Raw genomic sequence first — 27,527 nt, forward strand, 5'->3', positions numbered from 1 at the left:
TTTGTCTTTCTCAGTCTGATTTCACTTAGCGTAATACCCTCTAGTCCTATCCATGAAATATGTACTTTTTTTAAAAAGCTCCCCAAATATTCTGATGCAAAGCTAGGTTTGATTCCACCAGTGTAGAAGATTTCAAAGAGCTGGTCATTTCCAATCAAAAAGTTTTGCCACCTGTAGGGCATTTTTGACAGGGATCAAGATATAAGAAACCTGATTGGACAGGGCACCTGGGTAGCTCAGTAGGTTAAGCTTCTGACTCATAATTTCAACCCAGGTCATGATCTCACGGTTTCTGAGATTGAGCCCTGTGTCAGGCTCTGTGCTGATAACGTGGAGCCTGCTTGAAGATTCTCTCTCCCTTTTTCTGCTGTTCCTGACACATGTACTGTCTCTCTTTCAAAAATAAATAAATATTAAAAAAAAAAAAAAAAAGAAAGAAATCTGGTTGGATAAAAACAAAAACTTCCCAAGAACACGATTTCAAACACTTCACAATAACCATCACCAGAACAAAACAGTTATCTTCAAATTTAAATTTATTAAGACATTCAGCTATGTCTGTCAGTCTACATCCAAATTTGCTACTAAAAATAAAATAAAGTCACATCCCACATTAGGAATATCGAGTCTGAAAAACACTTTTTGAGCCAAGCCTATAGTATAAATAAATGACTAGTTTCTTTTCATATCAAAATTCCCATAAAAAATTACATTCCCCCCTCCCCAGTTCTACCTGTAGCCATGATGAATGTAAAAATTTAAATATGACACATCCTTGTCAAAGAAAAGGTGCAAAGTCTATTAACAGCTTTAAAAGTGGCATTTGCAGAGTGTGATCATACAGTTATGTACTCATTCCCAAAGTGCAAATATTGCCATAATTTAACACTGTTTTGATTCAGTTGCAAGAATTAAACATTACACAGCATTGAAAAGTACACTTAAGGGCCTCTATCAGTGCCCTAAAGCCCTTCCCACTTTGGTCTCCTACATGAACGTGGACCCCAAAGTGTTCATTAGAGTTTTAGTTTACTTCACACAGCCAACACAGTATACAATATATTAACAAAAGTTTCATATACATCAAAATATTGGAGACTCCATCATAAAGTTCAAGAGTCTCAGATTACATGAATGCACCCGCAAGGCCCAAGTGCCCACCCACCCCCTAAAGCACATACGAAGTATGAGCGTGCTTCAATCTTTGAATACAATCAATGCTCCTACATCTTTGATTTCATTTCAGTGCTGTACAAAACTCAATTATCACCTGACTGAGTCCCAATTAACTAAGGGAAAGGGGTTGGTGACAAGGGCTGGTCACTACTCATACTTTGTAACAAGAATGATCCTGTTCCATAGAGAGTGAGAGGTCTGTTCTGCTTCGGCCTGCTTCTTCCCGCGCTGTCCTGATGCTCTTTATCCTTCTTTCTTTAGCCCCTTTCAAGCACTCAAATCTGATATTATTTATCCCTTCCAAGTCAGGGGCAATTTCTGAAGCTGCTAAGGCTGAATTTTGTTGGCAAACTTCTATATCAGCATAGGATACAGAAATACATTTTGATTAGCATACATTGCAAAATTTCTCCCACAATGTCAAGGGGATGAAAGCCAGCAGTCTCCACTGAGAGTACTTCCTGGGTCAGATTCTTGGAATGTCAAGTCTCCTGCCTCATCATCTTATACATTCATTTCTCAAATCTGAGTGTGAATTTCATAGTGAGTTAACTTATCCAGAGTATCAAAGCATTACTTCTGCTTCTTTTCTTCTGGGCTGACCTCAACAGGACATACTTCATCTTCTGCACTAACACGATATTCCTTAGGATCACAAGTCCCTTCCTGGCTATCTGATCGTGTGACAATGCATTCGTTATTGTCCCTAGAACCTTCCTGCATCCCAGTCCCTGGAGGATGCTCTTGATTTGGAGGTTCAGTACCTTCCTGAAGCATGATGTGTTGCTCAGCTCCAGCATGAGGTTGTGGAACCAGCTCCGTTCCTAACCCTGCAAGCTGGGAGGAGTTTTTGAGGTGGCAGTGGCACAGAGGGCAGGTCTCCTGGACATACAGCCATTTCTTGAGACATCCTGCATGGAAGAAATGACTGCAAGGTGTGATCACAGCAGATTTCATGTCCTAGAAGCAGGAGGAAAGGTATCTCATAAATGTCTATTATCTAAAATCGTTGCTGCTAATCCCAAAAGTTCTAGTTTCATCATTTCTTTCCCACAAGTTCCCCATATAAAATTTGTAACACAGATCTTAGAATAAAACTCATTTTAGATCATAATAATAATCCTCCTGCCATCAGAGACCCCTTTATACCAAAATGCAAGAACCACTACCTAAGTAAATAAAAAAGAAAGTAAAAACCAAAAATGAGAAGGAAACTAACTTAACTGGCTTCTGCCTCAGTATGAAACATGAGCATCACACAACTATTGCAGTGTGATTACTGGGTCTCCCCCGGCACGGCATGAGTATAATTAGAACCTCAGAAAATCTGATGAAGGCAGGACTTTCCACAGTAATGCTTCAACACAGCTGGACAGATTATTCCATGATGAAATTACTGGCAAGGAGACAAAGTCAGCCACATAACACCAGGGTATTGGCAAGGAAGTGGCAATTTCATTAGGGACAATGTAACGCAGTCTTCAAGGTAAGGTCCGTATAAACCAGCATTTCTCAACTTTCATCACAAGCACCAGAGTGCTTGTTAACCTTGCACATTCCTGGGCCACCCCAGATCTACTGAACTGGGATATCTGAAGATGGCATTCCCAAATCTGTAATTACAGCGAGCCACCCATGTGACTTTTATGCACACTCAGGTTTGATAACTACTGCAATTAAGAAAGAAGTGGTGTATTTTGCATTAATATTCCTTGCAGAAGAAATATTTAAAGAGAGAAGGCTGAGGACATGATGCTTCAATTGTAAACATATACATTTGGTGACACAAGCATTAATTTTGTTTGAAGTCTCAAAACAAGGAGTTGTAGTTGTCACATAAATTCCTTGCCAAAAACTGGTAACACCTGGGAGTCAACTTTTAAGCAGAAAGCCATCCAAGGAAAAGCAGCCAGCTGGGAAGTTAAGCAATTTGACTTTCATTTTCTGTGTGATATCAGCAGAGAGTTCTAGCACCTCAAAAAAGTGATGTGACAACAGGAAATACAAAAAGAGAACTCTTAAATCCCAGAGATGGAACATTTAGGTATGGGCTGCTAAAGCTGATGTACGGGTCTTTGACATGCTTTGTCCTGCATACAACAGGGCTACCAAGCACAAAGGAACCAGAACTAAGACCAGGACCACTTCACTTGGTGGGAACCTACAATACTCCTGAGTTCCCCCAAATGCAAAAATCAACCTGGAAAACATTATTCTGTGAGTACCCAAGGTATGTTCTAGTAACAATAAAAAAGTGGTAGTTGCATTTTATTCTTAGACAAAATTCTTGTACTAGATAGTCTTAAACACACAGATACACACACCCCATTAAACCGTAGAGCAGCCTTGGAGAAAGAACATTCCTTCATACTCAGCGACACACCATCTATAGTTTTATTCTCCTAGCACACGCTCTTTAAGAGCAATTTTAAAGGAACAATTTCTGACAGTACAGTTAAGCTATAAAAGCTGCTACTCAACCACCCCCTTGCACAGGTTATTGGGGACTAAACTCTAGGCCTATTTTTTTGTTGCGACATTTCCAAACTCCTTTACATACTATCTTTCAGTTTTAATAGAAGGCCATCATCAGCTATTCATGGCACACATGCCAAAGATGCCAGGAAGGCCGACTACAGTGCCATACCAATTGGTTGCCTCTACCCCATGTCCATACACACAGGCCTATCTCCATCTCAGATATCCATCAACCCACAGGTAAACACACAGTCTCTCCAACTATGTTAAGTAAATGAATACTTCTTCCCCACCCTGGGAATACCAGAAGGAAAAGAGTCAGAATCTTGGCACACCACTTTTCAGAAGTTGCTGACTCCTGATAGTATATACTTGATAGTACATATATCTGTGTGTGTGTGTGTGTGTGTGTGTGTGTGTGTGTGTATTCAGGAGTAAATATAAAATACACCTGACCTGTTTTTCCTTTATTTATGGGTGAGCAATGTTGAAAATAACAATAAATTAGAACTTGGACTAAATTAAAAACTTAGTTTAGAAATAAAACGGAAATAGTCTATCAGGTCTTTAATAATCTTTGAAAGCTTTTTTTTTTTTTTTTAAACCCAGGAAATAATTCTGCCTAGAAATTTAACTTAAACTTGGTTAATATGGTTAAAGTCCCAGGAGATACATTGTATGACCCACCCAAATGGATTCTTACTGTGCAAGTTACCTGGTAACAGATGGCACAAATATCATTGTGTTTCTCCAGCTGCTCTTTTGTAGCAATAGGTAATGATTTAATCTTATTCACAGCATCCCTGCGGAGAAGGAAGCTCTTCCACCCCAGCTGTGCCCGAAGCCACACATTATAATAGGAATGGATGAAGATGATCATTGAGCCCATTACGGTCCACTCTCCGAAGATGGTCTCTGAGACACCATAGGCCACCACACAGAGGGCCACAAGAAACTCCAAGAGGCGGTAAGTGCCATTCACATAGTAGATGACATCATCCATGTTTTCCACTGGCTCTTTTCTGAATTCCTCAACCATAAATAAGACATAAATAAAAAGTGTTCCCAAAACCTGGGAAAAAAAATCACATTATTTTAAAACAGAATATTACCACTAATAAAGGTTTTGCATAGACTTTAAGCAATAACAACATTCCTAAATACTTTTAGGGTGCCATATTTAATACCTAGAGACAGTGGTGTCATTAAAATGTGGGTGATCTCAGTAATCCAGGCATTCGCTATCAAAAAGCCACACCTTGAGACATAACTTTCTTAAAAATGATTCTGATTAGTTTCTGACTCATCCTTTCCATTTATTCCCCAGATCATCAAAACCTATTAAAGTTCCATCTAAATTGTCCTAATTCTGTAGTCATACATGTTCCTCAACTTTCAAAGAACCTTTACCCCTACGGGAACAATGAATAAATGTGTGTTGCCAGTGCTATATTTTCTGTTACTTTTTACTGATCTAGCAGCAAAGAGCCACCTTCAAACTACAAGGTTTTCATTTCCAGGGCAGTATTATCAGTTGTATATATACATGTGTGATACACACGTATGTCATATATTTATATATACCATGAAACAAAAGATATTTCTGAGTAGGTATTTACTTTAAAAATGTGCTCCAAACAAGTTATAAAATCTTTTAATATTTTAGAGTTCCTTATTAATTTAAGCTTTACATGATAGTTGTGTATCATTTATAAAACCAGCAAAGTTTAATTACCTTGGTAATAAAAATACAGTGACATAGACAGGTCTGGTATTTTAATAACCTACCATCTAACTCCTATGCTGAAATCGGTGTAATATTTTCTGACAAATAAGTTGGGAAGTGATCACCTAAACAGGCTACTTCTAATCATTAATCCTGAAGAAGTTTAATTTCTTTTCAAGAAGGAAAATAAAATCAGTTATTGCAGAAAGTTAGTTACTCCTAGGCTTACCTGAAGAGAGGTGAGAATGCTGCTGGAAATAATGATAAGCAACCAAAAATCCATGTGGAAAAACTGGCAAATCATGTAAGCCATATAAGCAGGGAACACTAGTAAAAATAAACAAAGGCTCACCGCACGGAAGTGTTTCCATAAACTCCTAGAGAAAGAAAAGTATTTCTTTAAAGTACCTGTCACCCAGGAGCACAACGATCACATTAGCAACTGATAGGTCTTGGGCTGTGCTTACATTTCCCAGTTTACTGAGCATCCTTGTCCATGCCCGTCACTGTGCTAAATTTCAGGGCAAGTGTCATAGGCTTGGTATTTCAAAGCCCCCGACTCACCTCTTCTCTCCACAGTCAATTGCCAAATGCCATCAATTTTTTTTCTTTTTTTTCCCCCTAATGGTTAGCTTTCGGTTCCATTCTCATTCCTACCAATTCCAAAGTGATTTTAGGCTTTTGTAGCATTAAGCCTTAGCAATTTCAAGAGTAATTTGTGGTTTTAAGTCATGAGACATCTTCTCCACCCACTGCGCCATGATGAAAATCTCTGCTACTGTGAGTACAATATTACTAAGAGGAATGGTGCTCCAGTGAACAGCTATATTATTAATCCTCACATCTGTCAGGCTTGGGGGTGAAAAACTATGAACCACTGTGTTGTATGTAGGACCTACTAGCCGGTTTTCCTCTCCTGGTGCCTAATCTATCCTGGACATGGCCTGCCTAATCTTCCTACAGCTCTGCTAGGGCAATATTGCCAAAACCTGTTCTAAACTTCCTAGCCTGGCTTTTGAGCTCCTCTACTCCCAATTTCTTGGTCTAAACTTGTCAACATCTCTTCCTCACTATAAGCAAAGATGGTTCATTAACTGTATTCTAAGAAAAACACAAACATTCTTACATTCCACCAGACATGTCTCTGTCCCACTCTCTTTTTTTCTAAACCCTTTAGGCTAGCTCAAGCTGAACAAATATATGCACACAGACAGGTAATGTGAATCCTTTCTCCAGGAATCACCAATCCTCTCAGAATTCTTAACACTGGTACAGGCCAATCACTAAACTGTAGTATTGTTTCGGGGCACCTGGATGGATGGCTCAGTTGGTTAAGCGTCCTACTTTGGCTCAGGTCATGATCTCAGTTTGCGAGTTTGAGCCTCAAGTCAGGCTCTGTGTTGACAGCTCAGAGCCTGGAGCCTGCTTCAGATTCTGTGTCTCTCTCTCTCTGCCCTACTTGTGCTCTCTCTCACTCTCAAAGATAAATAAACATAAAAAAATAAAAAATAAATAAACTGTAGTATTGCTTCAATTATACAGATATTTATATATCATATAGCTAAACATGTTTATGTTTATTTTATATTATCTAAATAATATATATGTACATACCCAGAAAAATGTCTTATCACCCAAATTTAAACTCCTTGAAAAAAAGAACAAGAACTCTTTCTTCACATGGCTCAGTTTTTAGGCACAAAGGCTTATATGAAGTAAGTGCCAAATAAAACTAGAACATTTATTTTTGCCTGATATTTGTCAAATTATTTTCATTACCTTTTATTTTTTTACCTACTTATCTATCCACTCAAATGCAAAGCCCTATAAGCAAGATAAAAGTTATGGTTACCTCATGGGGGAATAGTTACTATATAGGTATAAAGTATACATAAATGTATATAACATACATATAAATATATATATGAAGTACACACATATATATAGGTTAGTGTTTACATATATATACTTCATATATAGTTCAGTATGTGTACACATATGTTGTGTACACACACACACACACTTTTGAAATATAGTATAACCTTGTGCTTTTAAGACACCAACAAATTAAGAGGCTTCTTAGATTTCAGTTTCTGACTCCACTTGAACCCTACTCATCAGTAGTGGAATACATACACCAGAGGCTGTGTAATTATGGTAAAAGGAGAAGGAACATAACTTTTCTTTTTGTGTATCTCTTCATACATCACAATATTCTAATAAATCATTCCTTAAATACATCCCAATTTAAGACAGATTATATACCAAGTTCTAGAAGATACATAAACAAAAACCTTCCCCGAGTGCCTGAAGCAGAACTTTGGAAAATTTTCATGCAACAGAAAAAAAAGGTGTGATTTCCACTCCCCTGCAAGTTTACTTATAGAACTATTTACTTTATATACCCAATTTCCAAGTAAATAGATGATAGTGGGCCACCACAAGGGATCAAAATATATATATATATTTCAGCTGTTTCCATTTCCTGGGTAAATAAAGGCCAAAGTTAATTTTTTAACATAGTAATTACAAATCTAGAAAGACAGTGTGAACCCTCTGTCTTTTCCTCTCTCTTAAACACAAAACTCCATTACAATCTATGTAAAGTGAATATCAAGACTTAATAATTGTTAATGATTTTCTATAAAACATGAACACTTATGTTCATTATGAGGAAATGTAGATTTCAACCAAAATAGTTTAAAGCTCATGGCTACAAAAAAAATTAAACTGTTTTAATTAAAAATCAGCATCTGTGATCTCAAATCAATGTAGAGTCTCAAGGAGACAAAAAAAAAGTAACATAAATCACCCATTCTACCTTTAACTATAATATAGGTGGGAAGGAAAAATAACCACACACAAAGTTAAATGCTAAACTGTGTGGGACTCCTTGTAATTAGTAATTCAGAGAAGAAAGTGAATTATTATGATAAAAATTAAAGACAGGCACTTTGGAACTGTTTTACACCTTTTCTTGCAAGCATTTCTACTTTCTGAAGTTAAGAGACAAACTTGTCAGTAGTTCTGCTTTGAGATGCACAACAATTTTAGTTTTTTAAAGAAAGGCAGACAGGAAGGGATTAGTGTAACAGTAGTTATACTATATTAGATGATAAATTATAAATTTTCTTTAAATAGGGTAATTTACCTTAAAACTTTAAATATATTTTTCAAAATCAAGCTGTAATACATTTATATAAAATAGGTATATATTTACATATACACAAGCATATATTTATACACATACACTGAGAAGTATATACAACATTATATCAAGAGTTACAATTTATGTCTAATTTTGGCATAAGTGTGTATACACACAAACACAAAAATATATATACATAAACACAAATACAGGTGTGTATATTATATACAGAAACAAACACACACATCTATTTAAGCAGTAAAAATTCAGTAAAAATCTAATTTAAAGGGCACCTGAGTGTCTCAATTGGTTAAGTGTCTGACTCTTGGTTTTGGCTCAGGTCATGATCTTACGGTTTCTTGAGTTTGAGCCCCATGACGGGCTCTGTGCTGGCAGTGTGGAGCCTGCTTGGGATTCTCTCTCTGCCCCTCCCCCACTCATGCTCTCTCTCAAATATATAAATAAACTTAAAAAAAATTTTTTTTTAATTTAAGATAAAATATAAAAAGAATAGCAGAAAATGACACTGAAACCTCATCCCAGTAACAGGTTAAGCACTATAGGGGTGCCTGGGAGGCTCAGTCGGTTGAGTGTCCGACTTCGGCTCAGATCATGATCTCACAGTTCATGAGTTCAAGCCCCACGTCAGGCTCTGTGCTGACAGCTCAGAGCCTGGAGCCTGATTCGGATTCTGTATCTTCCTCTCTTTGCTTTTCCCCCACTCATGCCCACTCTCTCTCTCTCAAAAATAAAGCTTAAAAAAATTTTTAAAAATTAAAAAAAAAACAACCCAGGCTAAGCACTATACAATAAAATATACCTTATAAACACCCCAATCCATTTTTTTAAAAAGTTTGTCATTTGAATATCTACTACGTAATTAGAATAAGTAGACCATCATCCTAAAATTCCTTGTTAAGACCTGGAGTAAAATTTATAGATAAAGGTTAACAAATATCTCTCTGGCTAAAATTGAGACACCTTTTTAAGTTAAACACTGAAAATTGCCTCTAGTCTAAGCAACTCCAAAGACATGTGAAGATTCTTCCCCTAATAATTATTTTCTTTAATGACAGAGAGAAGCAATGTTTCATGAATTATCAATATTATCTCTTATTTCTCTAATTTGAGAATTAAGACACATTTCATTTCCTTTTTTAATCTTAACCCAGTACACTGAATTAATCATAATCCCTGATTCAGAATGCACTATTGCCATTGGTCTGTGGGTGTCCCTCTCTTTACTGAGTTAGTAACCTAATTAGCTCTCTTAAATATTGTAGCAAGCCTTCATGAACCCATCTCCCCATACAAAAGTGAGGGCCTGGACAATAACCCCCATTTAACCATATGGAAGGCCTGCCTTTTCCATATCCTGCCTCACTCCATACAATGAAAGTGTTCTTTACTCTCTTGCTTGCTTCCCTTTTTAGAGTTTTGATCTGTATGTATTCCTAAAAAGGAGATTTAGAATTTTTGTTTTTAACATAAAAATAACATTCTACACTGTCATCTTTTTGGACTTACTTTTTAACTTTATAATGTTATGAATCACTCCTACTGTTTTATGTGTCACTAGATTTCTAATATTCCATGGTGACTATTATCACATTTACTCACCCACTTTCCTGTTTGTTCCCAAACATGTCATTTGGGTTGTTTCCACATGTCTGCTACTATGCATTGTGCTATGAACATTCTTCTACATGTCCTTACTGAGCATGTGCAAGAATGTCCTGAGTATACATGTAGGAGGAGATAATGACCAAACTGTTTCCAAAGTCATTATACTTTACACTCCCACCAGAAACCAGAGATACCCTGTGATCTAGACCTTCCTCCACCCTAGGTATCAGCTGATTTTTTTTTCTCTCTCTCTTCTTCCTTCCTTATTTATTTATTCCTTGCCAATCCCAGAGGTTGAAAATAGCACCTCAATGTGGTCTTGATTTACATTTCCGCCATTAGTAAAGAGGTTGAACCTCTCTTCATAGTCCTGTTTCTTCTTTCACTAAAAGCCTAAAAATAAAGATGTATTTCATCTTCTATTTCTCTTCTTCATCTGAGCTGTTTGTGTATTGATATCAATTCTTGGATGAGTATAAATACTTCGAGTATCTTCTCGTAGTTTGTAAAGTTAACTTTAGGTTTAAAAAGTTAATTTTAATAGTTAGATTTATCACTCTGCTTTCACAGTCATTCTCAACTCCTAGTCTCCCTTTCCCAGCAGTTCTGTCAGTTTAAGAGACTGTTTCCCACTTGAAGGTCCAAAATATGCTAGCCTATGTAGAGTTTTAACTTTTTGTTTTGACATTTCAGGTCTCTTAAAATTCCAGAGTTGATCCTTTGTTTATGGTGTGATATCGGAACCCATTCCATCCTTTTCTAAACAGAAACCATTTTCTTCCAGCAGAATTACAGAAGACTACCACCTGTCCCCACTCATCTGATATGCCACCTCTGTCACATACCAAAGTTCCACATACACAGATGTTTGGGGGCTCCCTGTTCAAATGCTCAAGTTGTTTCTACTTGAGCCAGTATTACAAAAGCTTCATAGTACCTCCTACTATGAGTGAAATAAAACTTTATCTTCCTCAAGTTGTCTGTTTGATTTCAATACAAGGATTATACTAGCCACACAGAATGAGTTGTGTAGTATTCTTTCTATTGTCTGGAAGTGCATGTTTAAAATAGGGATAATCTGTTCCTTCAAAGTTTGGAACTTGCCTGTACTGCCATCTGTTTACCATTTGCCTTCATTTCTTTAACAGCTACAGAACTATCCAGGTTTTTAAATTCTTCTTGAGTCAGTTCTAGTAAGTTACATTTTTCTTCTACTTCTCAGTTTTGCTCCTTTCCCTCTAAATTTCCTCTGCATGAGACCTTGGAGGAAGAAGTGAGGAATAAATAAAGCTAGTGCAACATCCTGGAGGAAACAAGAACTGGATTTAATGGTTCTTATGGCAGTGGAATTACAGATTGTTTTTTCTCTTTCCCAAACTTTCTATAGTATTATATTAGTCTTACTAATATATGCCAAAGTAATTAGTATAATTAATACTACTAAATGATACTCCCAGAAAGGACAAAATAGTGTTGTACTTAGATAAAAAACAACCCAAACGCTTAAGTGGCTATTTAAGGGAGTTCAGCACCAAGTTCAATATCTTAAATGCTTCTATTGAGATACTTCAACCCTAAAAACCAAATCTCAAATAACTATAATTAACTGTAACAATTAAGGTTATCTGAAACAAATTAAAGTTTATTTAAATTAAAATGGATTCTGTCAGCTATTCTACCATTTGAGAAAAAATTTCAGAATGTTGTGGGATATGGGAATAGAAAGATAAATCTGATGAACTACAAAATGTTAATTTGGAATGTTTTAAAAATCTGCTATCAAATTTCCATCTCCCAAAAGATCACCTGTTCCCTTACTCATAAAACACTACCAAAGTGGCAATAAATTCAGATATTTCAAAAATCAAGAGAGTGTAAATGGATGCTGGAAAAAAACAGTGACACTGAATTTTAAGCGTTCTTATAGAATGCCCTTGTATAAACTATAATAAGCTAAAATTGTATCTTAAAGAGCTAAATGATAATTTGACTTTTATTCCTTAAGAAAACCTCTATATAGTATGGCACGAACATGAATGCAGCTATTAATTTCACTTGGTCCCAGAAGGTGTCAAAAAGTCCCATTAAAACCTCAGTAAGTTGGGGCGCCTGAGTGGCTCAGTTGGTTAAGCGTCCAAATTCAGCTCGTCATGATCTCGCGTCGCGGTCTGTGAGTTCGAGCCCCGCATCAGGCTCTGTGCTGACAGCTAAGAGCCTGAAGCCTGCTTCAGATTCTGTGTCTCCCTCTCTCTGCCCCTCCCTTGTTCATGCCTGCCTCTCTTTCTCTCAAAAGTAATAAACATTAAAAAAAATAAATAAAACCTCAATAAGTTGCAATGGTTCTAAAATGCCATCAGATGAGGTAGTTATTCCATTAATGGCTATCTTTACGACTGCCTGAGAGCCTTTCTCTCTTTCCAATGATTTTCTCCTTTCTCTCAATGCTTTCTCTGCTTTAGCATTACACAAAATAAAATTATTTGGTATATTTCTTGGACTGAATTTTCTGCTCTCCATTTTAAAATTGGACAAATATAAAAAGTATTAAATATCTCTGAAGAAGAAAAACACTGACTTGTAATTAATTACATGGTCTTTGATGTGATTTCTAACTATAGGCATCTTAAGAGGAAAAAAACAGAAATGTTAAACATATAGAAAAAAATTTAAAAATGTAAACTCATCACCTTAAGCTAATACCAATTATTCATCCATGTTCTGTCTCTAAACATTATCTAAATCTTCAAAAAAAAATCTATATATATAAAGAATATTACAAAAAATTTTTAGGAAGTTTCTTACTTGTCTCTAGATGCTCCCAGCGCCAAAACAATTGGATCTGCAATCTCTAACATTGACTGTAGGATAGAAGCTACAACAATGAAAAGGATAATACTGAGCAGGAATGCCCGATGAACAACCTGTAGTTCTATGAGACCAGTCTGTACTGCCAAGATTAACAGCGTAACTCCTTCTGTCATGCCCCTAAAAAAAACATACATTTTTAGAAAAACAAACAATAATCAGAATCTCATTTCATTCCATGAGCAAACAATCCTGATCAGAATGTTAATACATATAACATTGATATAACACATATAATATATAACATTGACATGTAATAACAATATAATGACTATGTAATAGTCAATATTTCACTATATGTGTAAAACATAATTACTATTATTTTAGCATACAATGAGAATAAAAGCAACTTCTAAGATAAAGAAAAGGTTTTGCTAATGAGCCAGACACTCTACCATTCTGAGATATCCACTGAATTACACATATTTGTATCATGAGCTTTTTCCTGACTATAAAAGATAAAATCATGGGTGAATGTCTTCATAATCTTGAAGTAGGAAAGGTCTCTTTAAGCAGACCATCAGAACCTGAAGACATAAATACAAACTTTTTTGAAAATCAATTGCCATATGGAAAATATATACAAAATCCTTAGAGATCTTTTTTTATCCTATTGACTTGATTTATAAATAACTCTCACAAATAAATGAACAAAGGATTAAGTCCAATTTTCAAAATCACAAATTAGCAAATATTTCGAAGTCTGATGACCCAAGCACTGACAAGGAATCTGAGAAAAAAATGGGAACACTAATGTTGACATAAAACATGTAAAACCTTTCTGGAGAAAAATTTGTTAATAAATTTAAAATATATACACAATTTAACTCAATAATCTTACTGGTAATAATTTACCCTATGGATGTACTACAAAAAATTTGTATGTAAGAGAAAACACAGTGAATAATAAAACATGTTATGTGACATCATGGGACTATAACTGGCAAAATCCAGATTCTGAAAAATTAAGCAGAACAATCTAGTGTCTTCAACAAATAAAATGAGAGGGGGAAAAAATACAGAGAGACAGCAAGGACCTAAACATTAAAAGAGACTTAAAAGATATTAACCAACTGCAATATGGGCCTTATTTGGATCTGAAGCTGAGCAAATAAAATGTTTTTAAAAAAAGATCAGGAAAATATGAACACCAACTGGGAATTTGAGGTCAAGGAATTCTTCTCTTACTGGGAATGAATATTTTATTGTTGTTATGTTTTTTCATATGAGACTGAAATACTTGTGGGTAAAATGGTATCATATCTGAGATTTGTGCCAAACAAATGCAGCCAGGAGTTATGGAGGGGACAGAATAAGTGAAGTTGATAAGGGCATGCATGATAGAAGATAGGCCATATTATTGGAGATGGGTGACAAGTATATGGAGGTTCATTTTACTATTCTCTCAACTTTGTTAATTTGAAATTTTCCTAATTAAGAGTTAAAAAAAGAGAGACATATACAAAGATACTCATAGCACAATTTTTAATAGCAAAAAAAAAAACATTTATATTTTAGAATACTATGCTTTAATCAAAAAAAAAATGAGGATGTCTCTGTTGACATAAAAAAACAAATTATCCAAAAACTATTTAAAAGAAAAAATAAGGTGCAGAACTGTTTACAGTATGTGGAAATGAACAACAACAAAATATATATATGCATTTTTCCCCATAAGAAAATTTAAAATAATGATCTATAGCTGTTACCTTTGGGGAAAGGAAATGGCAAGCAGGGAAAGGAAGAGTTGTCACTTCCCATTTGGTATTTTCTGAATGATATTAATTTGGTGAGCTTATACATGAATTATTTTTCTTTCTTGCCCTCCCCCCCCCCCTTCTTTTTTCCATTACAAAAGTGTTAGCTGGGACTGGCAGGAAGGTTATAAGGTAGAAATTTTTCTCTTTTCTCATAAAAAAACTAAAATGTACACCAAGAAAAAAAATTTATTTCTTCCATTTACAAGGTACTCACCATCTACTAATTCTGAAATATTCCATAAAGATTTAAAGACTTTAAGATTCTTTAAATTTATATAAATGAAACCATTAAAAATTCTTACATTAAGATAACAGAAATTATGACAAGTTCCAAAAACAGGGTTTCCCAATATCTGATCTTAGTGATTTAATAACAACTAGATTAACTATTCTTGGATTATCATTAATGCATCCTTTGAAACTTCAATCAGTATCAAATTTATGTCCAACCATAAAAAATTAAGCAAGTATCAAATACAGAAATTTGATTTTAACATGGCTACACTTAACTTCAAATGGAAAAAAACAAGCTATTAAAAATCTCTTAAACTCTGGGGCTCCTGGGTGGCTCAGTCGGTTAAGCATCTGACTTCGGCTCAGGTCATGATCTCAAAGTTCGTGAGTTTAAGCCCCATGTCGGGCTCTGTGCTGACAGCTCAAAGCCTGGAACCTGCTTCAGATTCTGTGTCTCCCTTTCTCTCTTGTCCCTCCCCTGCTCGTGCATGCTCTCTCTTTCAAAAATAAATAAACATTAAAAAAAATTTTTTTAAATCTCTTAACTCTAGGAAAGTGTCCAGTATATACTGGTAAGTACAAACAATAAAAATCCATCTTTTACATATGGAAATTCATATGTATTATATTTTTCATAGTATTTTTAATCCAAATAGTTTCAACCATTCAAAAAAAAAAAAACCTTCAAAATACCATTTCCTCTGAAATTCATCATTACTTCTTCAAGTTATATATAATATTTAAATTTCTAGAGATATTCATAGTCAAGAACTTACCTATTCATGGCAGGATCATTCATGAAAGCTCGATAACCTTGCAAGTAAAACTTGCAGAGTGTCAGAACACCCAAGGCAACAAAAGAAACCGTGAAGACCAAGCCCAGAAGTGAGTAAGGAGTGCTGCAGCATTCAGCAATACTAGAAAAGAGCGGGTGGGGGTATTGATAAACGTTTTCCCCTGGAAATAAAACCATCTTAAGCCTTCAAATAACCACCAAGCTTGTTCTGATCCTTATCAATTAAAACACCCAAACCAAAATTTAAGGTAAAATCACCTAACCACTCCACTAATAATTTAAATCCATTCTTATTATTATCCTAACCTACACTTTTTAAAAATCTCTTTGGCAAATATTCAGTATATAGAACCATATCTGAAACAAGTCTATTTTTATTTATCTATCATCTCTTTCAAATGCAGTAAGAGCTTAAAATTTTGTTCAAACCTTAAGAAACATACAATTATGTATGTATGTATGTATGTATGTATAAAAAAGGAATAGAGAGAAAAATTACTTGGGCAAGACACCTAAACGTCATCTAAAATCTCAGTATTAGGGGCTCCTGGGTAGCTCAGTTATGTGTTCAACTTCAGCTCAGGTCATGATCTCGGAGTTCGTGGGTTCAAACCCCGCACTGGGCTCTATGCTGACAGCTCAGAGCCTGAAGCCTGCTTCAGATTGTCTCGTCTTTCTACCCCTCCCCCACTTGTGCTCTGTCTCTCTCTCTCTCTCAAATAGAAATCAACATTACAAAAATTTTTTAATAAAAAAATAAAAAATAAAATCTCAGTATTACTTTCTTACTTTTTAAATAAGTCCAAATTCATTCATAGTTTTTTGATTTATTAAGCCTATTACACCATGCTACACTTCATTGGATTGTGCTTTCTAATGGATAATAATCTGGTTTAAAACACAACCAATCCCAGTCCCATGCTTAGGTTATTATCCTAACCACAGAATTCTATTTCTTTTCTCCTTAAATTGAATTACTTTTTGGATCATCTTAAAATTCTGCATAAAACTTCCATGGTAATTACATAAATACCAATAGCAGTGAAACTTCATTAATAATGAGTTGGCTATCAAAATGTATTTGGTATCAATTTATTGCATGTTTATAGAAGCTAATTATCAATTAAAGCTGTTATTTTCAGAAAATACAAAATCAGGGGCACCTGGGTGGCTCAGTTGGTTAAGCATCTGGCTTCGGCTCAGGTCATGATCTCTCAGTTTGTGGGTTCGAGACCTACATGGGGCTCCAGAGACTGGAGCCTGCTTCGGATTCTGTGTCTCCCTCTCTTTCTCTGCCCCTCCCTTCCTCATGCTCTCTCTCTCAAAAATAAACATTTAAAAATAAATAAATAAATAATTAAAGTACAAAATCAGACTCAGTGCCAATAAATTTATTCTACTTATTTACTAAAATAGGTATGTCCTATGACATTTTTATTGATATTTAATTCTGTGTAACATTTTCCCTACACCACTTAGTGCACAGTGCTCCATCATTTGGTTGGCCGAGAAACAATGGCCCTATTAATGAAAAATTTTAAATTTTTATTTGCTTACACTATCAACAAGAGCCAAAGTATGGAAAGAGACCAAATGTCCACCAATGGACGAATAGATAAAGAAGATGTGGTATATATATACAACAGAGTATTACTCAGCAATCAAAAAGAATGAAATCTTGCCATTTCCAACTATGTGGATGGAACTAGAGGGTATTATGCTAGGTGAATTAAGTCAGAGAAAGACAAATATCATCTGACTTCATTGATATGAGGACTTTAAGCTACAAAACAGATGGACATAAGGGAAGGGAAGCAAAAATAACATAAAAACAGGGAGGGGGACAAAACATAAGAGACTCAAATATAGAGAACAAACAGAGGGTTGCTGGAGGGGTTGTGGGAGGTGGGATGGGCTAAATGAGTAAGGGGCATTAAAGAATCTACTCCTGAAATCATTGTTGTACTATATGCTAACTTGGATGTAAATTAAAAAACCAAATTAAATAAAAATACCAAAAAACCCTTTGATCTGCTTATATGTACCTTCCTGAAGGACAGAGTTTCGGTCTTGCCTTTATGTACCAGGGAATGAAGACAGTGTGTGTGTGTGTGTGTGTGTGTGTGTGTGTGTGTGTCTGTGTGGGTGTGTGTGTGTACACAAACACACACACACAAACCCATGTGCTAGATTGGGGGCCTGAGATTCAAATTCAAGAGTGGAAAAATAACAAATACAGATCTAGCGTAAGCTCACAAAAAAGATACTTTAGTAGAAAAAGGACTCTGATGACTTAAGACCATTTTTTAAAAAAATCTAAATCTTAAAAACTAAGTCTTAGAATTTCTTTGGGGCAAATAGAAAAGTATTAGGATATACTTATTTCACCAATTATTTGACTGTATCTCAATAATGAAGCAAAACATTAAAAATAACATGGCATAGGGGTGCCTGGGTGGCTCAGTCAGTTAAGCATCCGGCTTTGGTTCAGGTCATGATCTCATGGTTCGTGGGTTTGAGCCCCATGTTGAGCTCTGTGCTGACGTGCAGATTCTCTCTCTCTCTCCCTCTCTCTGTCCCTCCCTCACTTGTACTTTCTTGCTTTCTCAAAATAAAAAAACTTAAAAATGAAATAATATGGCATAGTGCAAGAGGAAGTCATAGGGTTTGAACTCAGATGGGATTTGAGATCAGCACTGTCTTTGTTTTTTTTACCAGTGTCACCTGGGGCAAGTTACTCTTGGCACAGTCTGCTGAGCTATTAAAATGATAATGATAATAGAGGCACCTATCTCTCAGGGTTGCTGTAAAGATTAAGTGTGAAGAAAAGTGTTTAGTAGTGTGGTTGGCATATATTAAATACTCAGTAAATGATAATTACTTTTAGTAACATATGTTTTATTTACCCAACCAATAATTTACCTTGAAATTGAAAAAATATTTTTATTGTATTTTTAAATGTTTATTTTTGAGAGAGAGAGAGAGAGAGAGAGAGAGAGAGAGAGAGAGAGACAGACTGAGTACCAATGGGGGAGGGGCAGAGAGAGAGAGGGAGAGGGAGACACAGAATCAGAAGCAGGCTCCAGGCTCTGAGCTGTCTGCACAGAGTCCGGTGCAGGCCTCAAACTCACGAACTGTGAGATCATGACCTGAGCTGAAGTCAGATACTTAACCAACTGAGCCAACCAGGGGCCTCTGAAAAAATATTTTTAAAATTTCCTATGTACCTTTTCACAAATCATTTGACGAAACCAAATATACCATTATTACATTAGCACCTTCCCTGCACTGCCAGACATAGGCATCCACTGAACGAAAATCCTATCTCAATTAAATATGGGGTACTCTAATATAACTGGGAAAAGGTAATTTGCAAAACTTACTACTCCTAGATCAATGTTTTCTCTTCCTAAGGTTATGTACAGTATCACATGTTCTCATTAATTACCTTGTCAGGAAAAGGAAAAGAAGCCTCTCACGTGATGCAGGCTGATCTCGAGTACTGAAATAGGAGTAAATCTGAAGAGCAAATAAGACGAGCCAGAAAACCATGAAAAGTACAGGGACTACGAGTTGATTCCACAGGGACATTCCCAAGGCTAGAAGGCCATATACCTCTACTACCTGAGTAAGAAAATAAGATAGGAAAACATCTTGTATCACTTCAACAAACACATTTAAACATAAAAGAGTAATAAAGAGAAAAATAAAATAGCTTTTTTTCGCTGTAAGGTTGTTTCAGATAAATTCCTTTAAAGTTTTCTCTATACAGTTACTAAGTAGCACATTTTTTAAAATTCACGGAGTTTTCATTATTGTTAACACGACACACACTCATCAAATGACCACCATAAATTCCCCTTATGGTTCAGAGTAAAGTCACTTTCATAGTAAAATTACATCAAAGGCAGGTTGTAAACTGACTCATCTGTAAATCATAATGATCAATCAGGACTACCTTAAATGATACAATAGTGCTTGAGTGGCTAGAAAAACAGGCAATATGAAAGGAAGACTTTTTCAGGATTTAGTCAGGAAATTTTATAGGTGAAACAGTTTGATGAAGACAGAATAATCACTGGAGTTTACTGGAGAGAGAAGACAGTTAGCAAGTCTTTTTTCCCCAGATAAATCAATTCCCCTTGTTCCTCCTATGCATTTTTCAAACATTTCTCAATTTATTTGGTTTGCCAAGTGCATTAACACCAAGAAAAAAGGTACATGTAAAAAAAGTTTATTAATCTACTAATAAGTAAATTAGCTTTCTAGTTTGTAAAATAATCTCTTATGAGATTGATTAGGAAGAATCAATTTTCATAATCTGATTCAGCCGAAGAGCACAATGTAACCAAGTTTCTAGAGTTACTATGCCAGGGACCAGACCCTGGTAACACAACAGGGTTCTCCAAGGCAGGCTATAAACTATAACCTACAGAGCCAAATGGTCTTGCTGAAACTCTCAGTGTGATACCAGAATGCTTCAATAAACTACAAATATCTTAAAATACACTGACTTCAAGTTATTCTGATTTCTAATTAATACCTATCTCTAGATAGGTAAAGATCTTTTAAACATTAAGTTAAAATACACTGACTTGCAAGTTATTCTAAATTTAAATTATTTTCACCTGGAGGCACCTAGGTGGCTCAATCGGTTAAGGATCCAACTTCAGCTCAGGTCATGATCTCACAGTTCACAGCCTCTCTGAGGCTGACAGCTCAGACCCTGGAGCTTACTTTAGATTCTGTGTCTCGCTTTCTCTGCCCCTCCCCCCGCCACACTCTGTCTCTCTCTCTCAAAACAATAAACATTTTTTTAAAAATTATAAAAAATACTTTTAGTAATAAAAAAATGATAATTTCCATTTGTAACTCAAATGCTTTTTCTAAAATCTAGTCAAGATTAACTTCTATTTTTCCCCTACTAGAAAATATTGAAAGAAAAAGCAAATTGTCCAACTACGTGCAAAATAATTATTAGCAGCAAATGATCAATGAGAGGTAGAGAGTATTTTTTCTCCTTTCCATTCAAGAAACATGACTAAAAAGCCTGATAGTTTCCATTTCTTGCCTATCCAATTCTTTCCAGGTTGTGAATTTTATAACCTATAATTTATTTTCAACTACAACATCTACTGATGCATGAATCTTATGGTAACCAAGAAGGTAAACATGACATTGAAAAATGAGGGCTCTGTCCTTATGATGATAAAACAGCATCCAATTAATGTTTACTGCCTGTCTACTGTTTTCCTACAAACTAGGATAGCTCCACAAGACTGAATTCAAAGAAAAACACTAATCATTCTTACTCTGAATGGAAGTACAATGCTTCCTCATGAAATAGCTCTTCACGGAGTGTGAAAATAACTTCCTCTTCTCTGAAAGACCTACTTTTAGGAAAACTGCCCAAGTTAATCATTACGTAAGATGAACAAAGAAGGCAGAATCAGGCTAAAGCCAAGAGTAGAGGGAAATTTTTCCGGGAAATCTGTCCCTGGGGCTACAACAACAACAACAACGACAACAACAACAACAACAAAACCCACTTCACTTAGCAGTTTCAGTTTGGTCAATCTGAGAGCATCCTGTACCTTAAGGTCACATACATACAGTCGAAAGGTAGTAAAGAATGTCCATTTTAACATTTTGTTTTTATATATCAATGTCAGTTTTAGTATCTATTTTATATACTGAAACTTATCAATTAAGGCAAATGGAAATAGATAAATATCTATTGTTTCTGTCTGGGAATAATCCGTTTTAGAGCAAAGGTTAAAAAAAGTAGGATAAGGCAGAAGCACATCATGTTGGCAACATCAGTATATCTAAGCAAAATCCATCATAGTATAAACAACTTAACTTCTCAGTTTACATAAATTAAGCAAACTTAGGGGGAAATAACTGTAGGCACAGGACTATAACCAGGAGAAAAACCAGGATTTGACCCCTTGATTTTCAATTCTGTATTACTTTGGTCTTTGTTATAATACTCAACACATACAGAATACTGTCTGCCTGGCACCAAACTCACTTAAATCTCAGAGCAACCCTATGAGTTAGGTACAAATGTTATTATTAGCTCCATTTTATGGATAAACCAACTTAAGTGACTATCCCCAGGCTACACAGCTAGTAAACAACAGTGCCAGAGTAAAAACCCAGACACTCTGCTTCCACAGAATCCCTTTACTGCCTCTCTATACAACACTTCATAATAAAAAATCTTACATGTTCCTAATTAGGTTGCTATTTAAAAACTGTCCAACAGAATGTTACCATAACCATGACTGAAATAACAAGGAGCTAAACCTTTAATATAACTAGTATTTATGCAGAATTTTATCTACTTGTGTGTGGTTGTCAGTCTTACCTGAACCAATTCTCTGTATGCAGACTTAGCAAGGTTATAAGGTACTAAAAGATTAGACCCAAGAAAATAGAGAACTTCCAATCCAGTAAAAATCATAGCAAATTTGTTGATGATAACAATGGTCTCCAGAGGAACAAGGCAGAGTCGTGCTAGCAGGGGAAGCATGTGAGCTGAAAACAGCCAAATCTGCTTCGTTTTCATGACACAGGAACATAAAGTACACACCACCAACTGACCTAGAATGGGGAGGAGAATGCATTTAAGATTTGGTATTCACAAAACAAAAGCAAAAGATAATGCCAATAAGGATGATGACACAGCTTTTGAAAAAGTCTAATTAAGATCTCCTAGGTAACAGTCTAAATCAAATTTTTACCTCATATGACCATAATTACATATTCATATGTCCCGTCAATTCTGAGCATCAATTCCCTAGGTACTGATCTGAAAAAAGCAGTACAAATATCCACTAGTCTTCATCACATTTCAGATGACATATATAATACAAAAAACGTTTTTTTAAATGTCTAGCTCAGTATTATAATAATTCAATTACTACTGTTTACATATAGCTCTTTTCACAAAGGTCCATCAATATTTAATTGTTCTGGTTGATAGGTAAAAGCATAAAATCCAAGAGATACAGTTACTTCTCTAAGATCATGATGCGACGAAATTCATTGAGATTTTCAAGCTTTAATTACATTTACAGGATCATGCAAGCCTTCCCAAAGGACTCAATAATGAGAGTAAAACTTTGTTTAAGCAACAAATTCTTCTCAGATGATTAGTCATGATCATTATAGAAAAGTTAGAAAATACAGAGAAATAAAAAGGGAAAACTCAATTTCTTATAGTCCAGTATCTTTGGTCCATTAATTAAAGCACTGCATAGAGAGTCTACGCATTGTGTCTGAAACCTAGTAAGTGCTCAACAAAAATTAGCTATTCATACTGTTTTCAGATTTATTCTATGCAAGTGAATATACAAATGTTTTATTATATAAATGAGATTACAGTGTACACAATACAGTTTTTTCAGTTAATACATATAATCCATGTAGCTCTCCCCATACCAATAAACATATACACTTTTTTTTTTTAGTTGTATGGTATATTACACTGAATGTGTATGAAACAGTATTAGCATTTGGCTGTTTTCAAATAGTTCATAATTATAAAATGCTTTGTTATGAATAAGCCTGATGTTTATCGCTTATGACATCCTCATATACTTGGAGCACATTTCCTAATATCTTCTTAGACTAAATTCCTAAAAGTGTAATTACTGAGTCAGAAGAAACCTTTAAGACTTTGACACATACAATCAGACGGCCCTACAGAAACAAAACACCCAGGGTACAGGGTGTGCATTTTTCTACTGACTTGCCAACAGTAAAAATAATTTAAAGAAGGAATATTTCCTAAGATTTTCTAAATATTGCATTTTGTTGATTACCAATTACAAATAAGTACATAAAAATAATTTGCAATTATTTGGTGAAATGCTTGTTTACATTCTTTGGCCATTTCTACTGGGGAATGTAGCCTTCTGTGTTTTGGCTAAGATACTAATTTCTTTGTCACATGACTGTATTTTCCCAATGTATTATTTGAATATTTTAATAATTTTTCTCTTACAGAAGTTTTTACTGTAAATAGCCAAACCTATCAAACCTTTTCCTTCATGGTTTCTACCTTTGGTGCCATGGTTAATCACATGGGTTCTCCTACTTAAGATTATACAAGTAATCACCTACATTTAAAAAAAAAATTTTTTTTTAATGTCTATTTATTTTTGGGAGAGAGACAGAGTGTGAGCGGGGAAGGGCAGAGAGAGAGGGATATAAAGTAGGCTCCAGGCTCCGAGCTGTCTGCAGAGCCTGATATAGGGCTCGAACTCACGAACCATGAGATCATGGCCTCATGGCCTCATGGCCTCATGGCCAAAGTCGGATGCTTAACCTACTAAGCCAACCAGGTGCCCCACCTACGTTTTCTTTTATTATTCTTTAATTTAAAAATTAATACATTTGGAATTTATTTTAGAATAATTTATTTTAGAATTTCAGTACTTACAAATCTTCACTTAATATAACCAGGTGATTCAAGCTTAAGAAACACTACTGTCCCATGAAAGACAAAAACCAAAACAAACAAAAAAAGATCTCAGAGGAAATGGATAATTCAAGGAATAAAAGAAAGCTTCAAAGAGATAAATGATATATCTATGAAATAAAAAAAGACTGTCATAATAAAAAGAATTCAATGAAAAAAGTTCCTGGATATTAAAAATATACAACAACAAAAAAAGATCTAAGTGTGTTTTTCCAGATGTTTTAATCAGTTGTCTCAAAACTAGCTACTGGAATCGTCCAATTCTTTTCTTATTACTTTGAAATGCCATTCTAGTATACCTTAAATTTTTTTGTATATTTGAGTCTGTGTCAGAACTTGCTATTTTTTTTAAATTTGAGAGTGAGTGAGCACACGTGAGGGGGGAAGGGCAGAAAAATGAGAGAGAGAGAGAGAGAGAGAGAGAGAGGAGGTGGAGGAGGTGGAGGAGGAAGAGGAGGAGGAAGAAGAAGAGGAGGAAGAGGAGGAGGAGGAGGAGAAAAAGAAAGAATCCCAAGCAGGTTCCAGGCTGACAGCAGGGAGCCCAATGCAGGGCTCAATCTCAGGAACCATGAGATCACGACCTGAGCTGAAACCAAGAGTTGGATGTTTAGCTTACTGAGCTACCCAGGCACCCTAGAAATTGCTATTTTTTTTTTCAACACTCTACTCTGATGACAGTACCACACTGTCCACTGTCCCATTTCACTGACTGGACAAGTCTCCTCTCATTGCTCTTATTAAAATTTTATGAAAATTCTTGAACATGTTATCTTCCAGATTAAGAATCATATAGTCAAATTCTCTTCCTTCTTGCCAATGAAGGGCAAAACAATACTCTGAGATTTTTGTTTTGTGTTCAATCTGTATTACTGTTACAAGAATACAAAAATGGCAACCATTTTTACACAAAGCTAAAAACATTTATTAACAATCTACCATGTTATAATGTGGTATTTTCTCCCACAAATATTAATTTTAGCCTTTAAAGAACTGATATCTAAATAATGTGAAAAATATTCATAAATGTATAAAAGGAGGAAAACCCACAATACTAAAAAAAAAATAAATAAAAGCAAAACAAAACAGGAGGAGTGGCCACCAAGTGAGATATGAGAACAACATTTTAGGGCACAGAAAACAAAGAGATAGGAGGCAACGAACTGTGGTTTTAAGCCAAGCCATTACTCTTTTCCCCACCCTGGGGGGAAGACTGAGGTTTACTGGAGAGACTGCAACAGGCACCTGGACATGACCATGCACAGCCCCGAGCAGAGAGGAGATGCCCAAATGAAAAGAGGGAATTAAAACAAAAGTCTGCACCCTGAGAAATGAAATCTTTCTAGGTATCCAAACATGCTGCCATGTTTATTGTTACCCATTCTAGTCACTGACATCAGCCTCCCCTACAGGGAATAGAAAGATTCCTATTTGGGGAAAATGACCAAGTCCAAGTGAAAAGACATACAAATACTCAAAAACAGCCAATCCCACTTGAACATCAACTGTGAAACATACCAGTTGGCAAGCCCTAAAGAGATTCTAATCAACAACTTAACTCACTTTAATACAAATGATCAGCTAAGGACCTCCAGATATTTAAATAAAATTTATGGTTTAATCAGCCACAGATGAGGCCTAGAAATCAGTATTTATAAATCTTTACCAAATATAACCAGGATTCAAATCCAGGCTTAAGAAACACTACTATCCCATGAAAGACAAACACCAAAAAAAACCAGAAAAAAAGATCTCAGAGGAAATGGATAATTCAAGAATAAAAGAAAGCTTCAAAGAGATAAGTGATATACCTAAGAAATAAAAGACTCTCACAGTAAAAAGAAACTTCAATGAAAACAAGCTCATGGATATTAATAATATACAACAAAAAAAGGTACAATAAAAGGGCTGGAAGATAAAGTTGGGAAATCTCAGAAAGTTAAACAAAAGACAGAGAGGGGAGAAAAAAAGGAAAATAGAACAGTAAGAAAGTTAGGGGGTCAATATAGGAGGAACATTACCCAGTTCACAGGATTTCTAGAGAGGGCCAAGAGAGAAAGTAGCAGGGCCAAGACAGCTGTGACTAGAAAGGAGAGGCCTGTGGGGAGCTGGTACAGGAACGTGGAACAGAGTGGTACAGAAGAGAGCCAGTGTTTATCATAAAACTGGTAGGTCTCAACTTTTAAAAACAAGCGTATTTCTTTGATTAAAAAATTAGCAAAAACTCGAAAAGAAAGTACTCAGAGGAAATGCTTTAATGCTAGGAATAATTAGGAATGTTCACTCTCACACATTTTATTTTCACTGTACTCACAGCTATGATATTTAAATTTCCCGTTCAGCATGATATAAACTTCCTCTACACTCTGAAAATTCCCCGAAATCTATGCCAACACATTCAGTGCTCAACTCTGGGGTTGCAGACTTCATTTTCTTTCAGAGAAGACTATGACTCATATGCTATGATTCTCTTTAACAGAAGACCACTTCTCCTATTTAGGTGAAAAAAGGAAGGAGCGGAAATCTTTCCTATAGCTCCAAAAGAACGGGAATTTGTTTAAATTGATGTGCCTATTCCAATTGGTAATTCTGAATAAATCAAAATCACAAAGTAATCTTTGGATTTCAGGATTCCACTATTAGAAATAGCTCCCAGAAGTCTGCAACTCTAAGAAATGATGGCATATTAATATTACTCAGTTTTTCATTAAAAGCTCATTAATGAAACAGAAGAAAATAGAAAGTACCTTTAAAATCCAAATTGGAAGAAAATATAGTGCTTAACAGTTTATGGATTTTATTTCCAATTAATTGAATCTTAGCTGAGTAAACAGAGTATCATAGCTACTGATGGCAAAAATTTAAGGAAATGTTTCAAGTTTGTACTATATTGCATCCATCACGGAATAAAAAATAATACCTTACGAGCTCTTTAACCTTTCAAATATAACCTTTCAAATACACTTGACGCTTGCACAATGCAAGGGCTGTTCAATGTTCAACATTGTTCAATAATGTATTTGTTCAACGATGCAGAGTTGAAAATGCTTGCATAACTTTTGACTCTCCAAATATTAACTACTTAAAGCCTACAGCCTACTGTTGACTGGAATTCTTACCAATAACATAGCACATATTTTGTATGTTATATGTAATACATACTATATTCTTATATAATAAAGTAAGCTAAGGAAAAGAGAACGTTATTAAGCAAATCCTAAGGAAAATGA

The 27,527-nt window shown here is 35.3% G+C and overlaps 1 protein-coding gene across 1 annotated transcript in view; it reads right to left on the reverse strand.

Moving 5' to 3' along the window:
- Positions 1–518: 518 nt before the first annotated feature.
- Positions 519–27,527, reverse strand: part of RNF145 (ring finger protein 145) — a 59,052-nt gene continuing 32,043 nt past the window's right edge. Inside the window, exons 5-11 of the mRNA XM_058721766.1 lie at positions 22,183–22,418; positions 19,258–19,433; positions 15,790–15,930; positions 12,957–13,139; positions 5,610–5,757; positions 4,370–4,726; positions 519–2,136 (exon numbers count right to left, since the gene is read on the reverse strand). Of these exons, the coding sequence (XP_058577749.1) occupies positions 1,750–2,136; positions 4,370–4,726; positions 5,610–5,757; positions 12,957–13,139; positions 15,790–15,930; positions 19,258–19,433; positions 22,183–22,418 (1,628 nt within the window). The 3' untranslated portion in view covers positions 519–1,749. The remainder of the gene's footprint in view (positions 2,137–4,369; positions 4,727–5,609; positions 5,758–12,956; positions 13,140–15,789; positions 15,931–19,257; positions 19,434–22,182; positions 22,419–27,527) is intronic.

The sequence above is a fragment of the Neofelis nebulosa genome, chromosome 1 (assembly GCF_028018385.1).
Source record: "Neofelis nebulosa isolate mNeoNeb1 chromosome 1, mNeoNeb1.pri, whole genome shotgun sequence".
Lineage (NCBI taxonomy): Eukaryota > Metazoa > Chordata > Mammalia > Carnivora > Felidae > Neofelis > Neofelis nebulosa.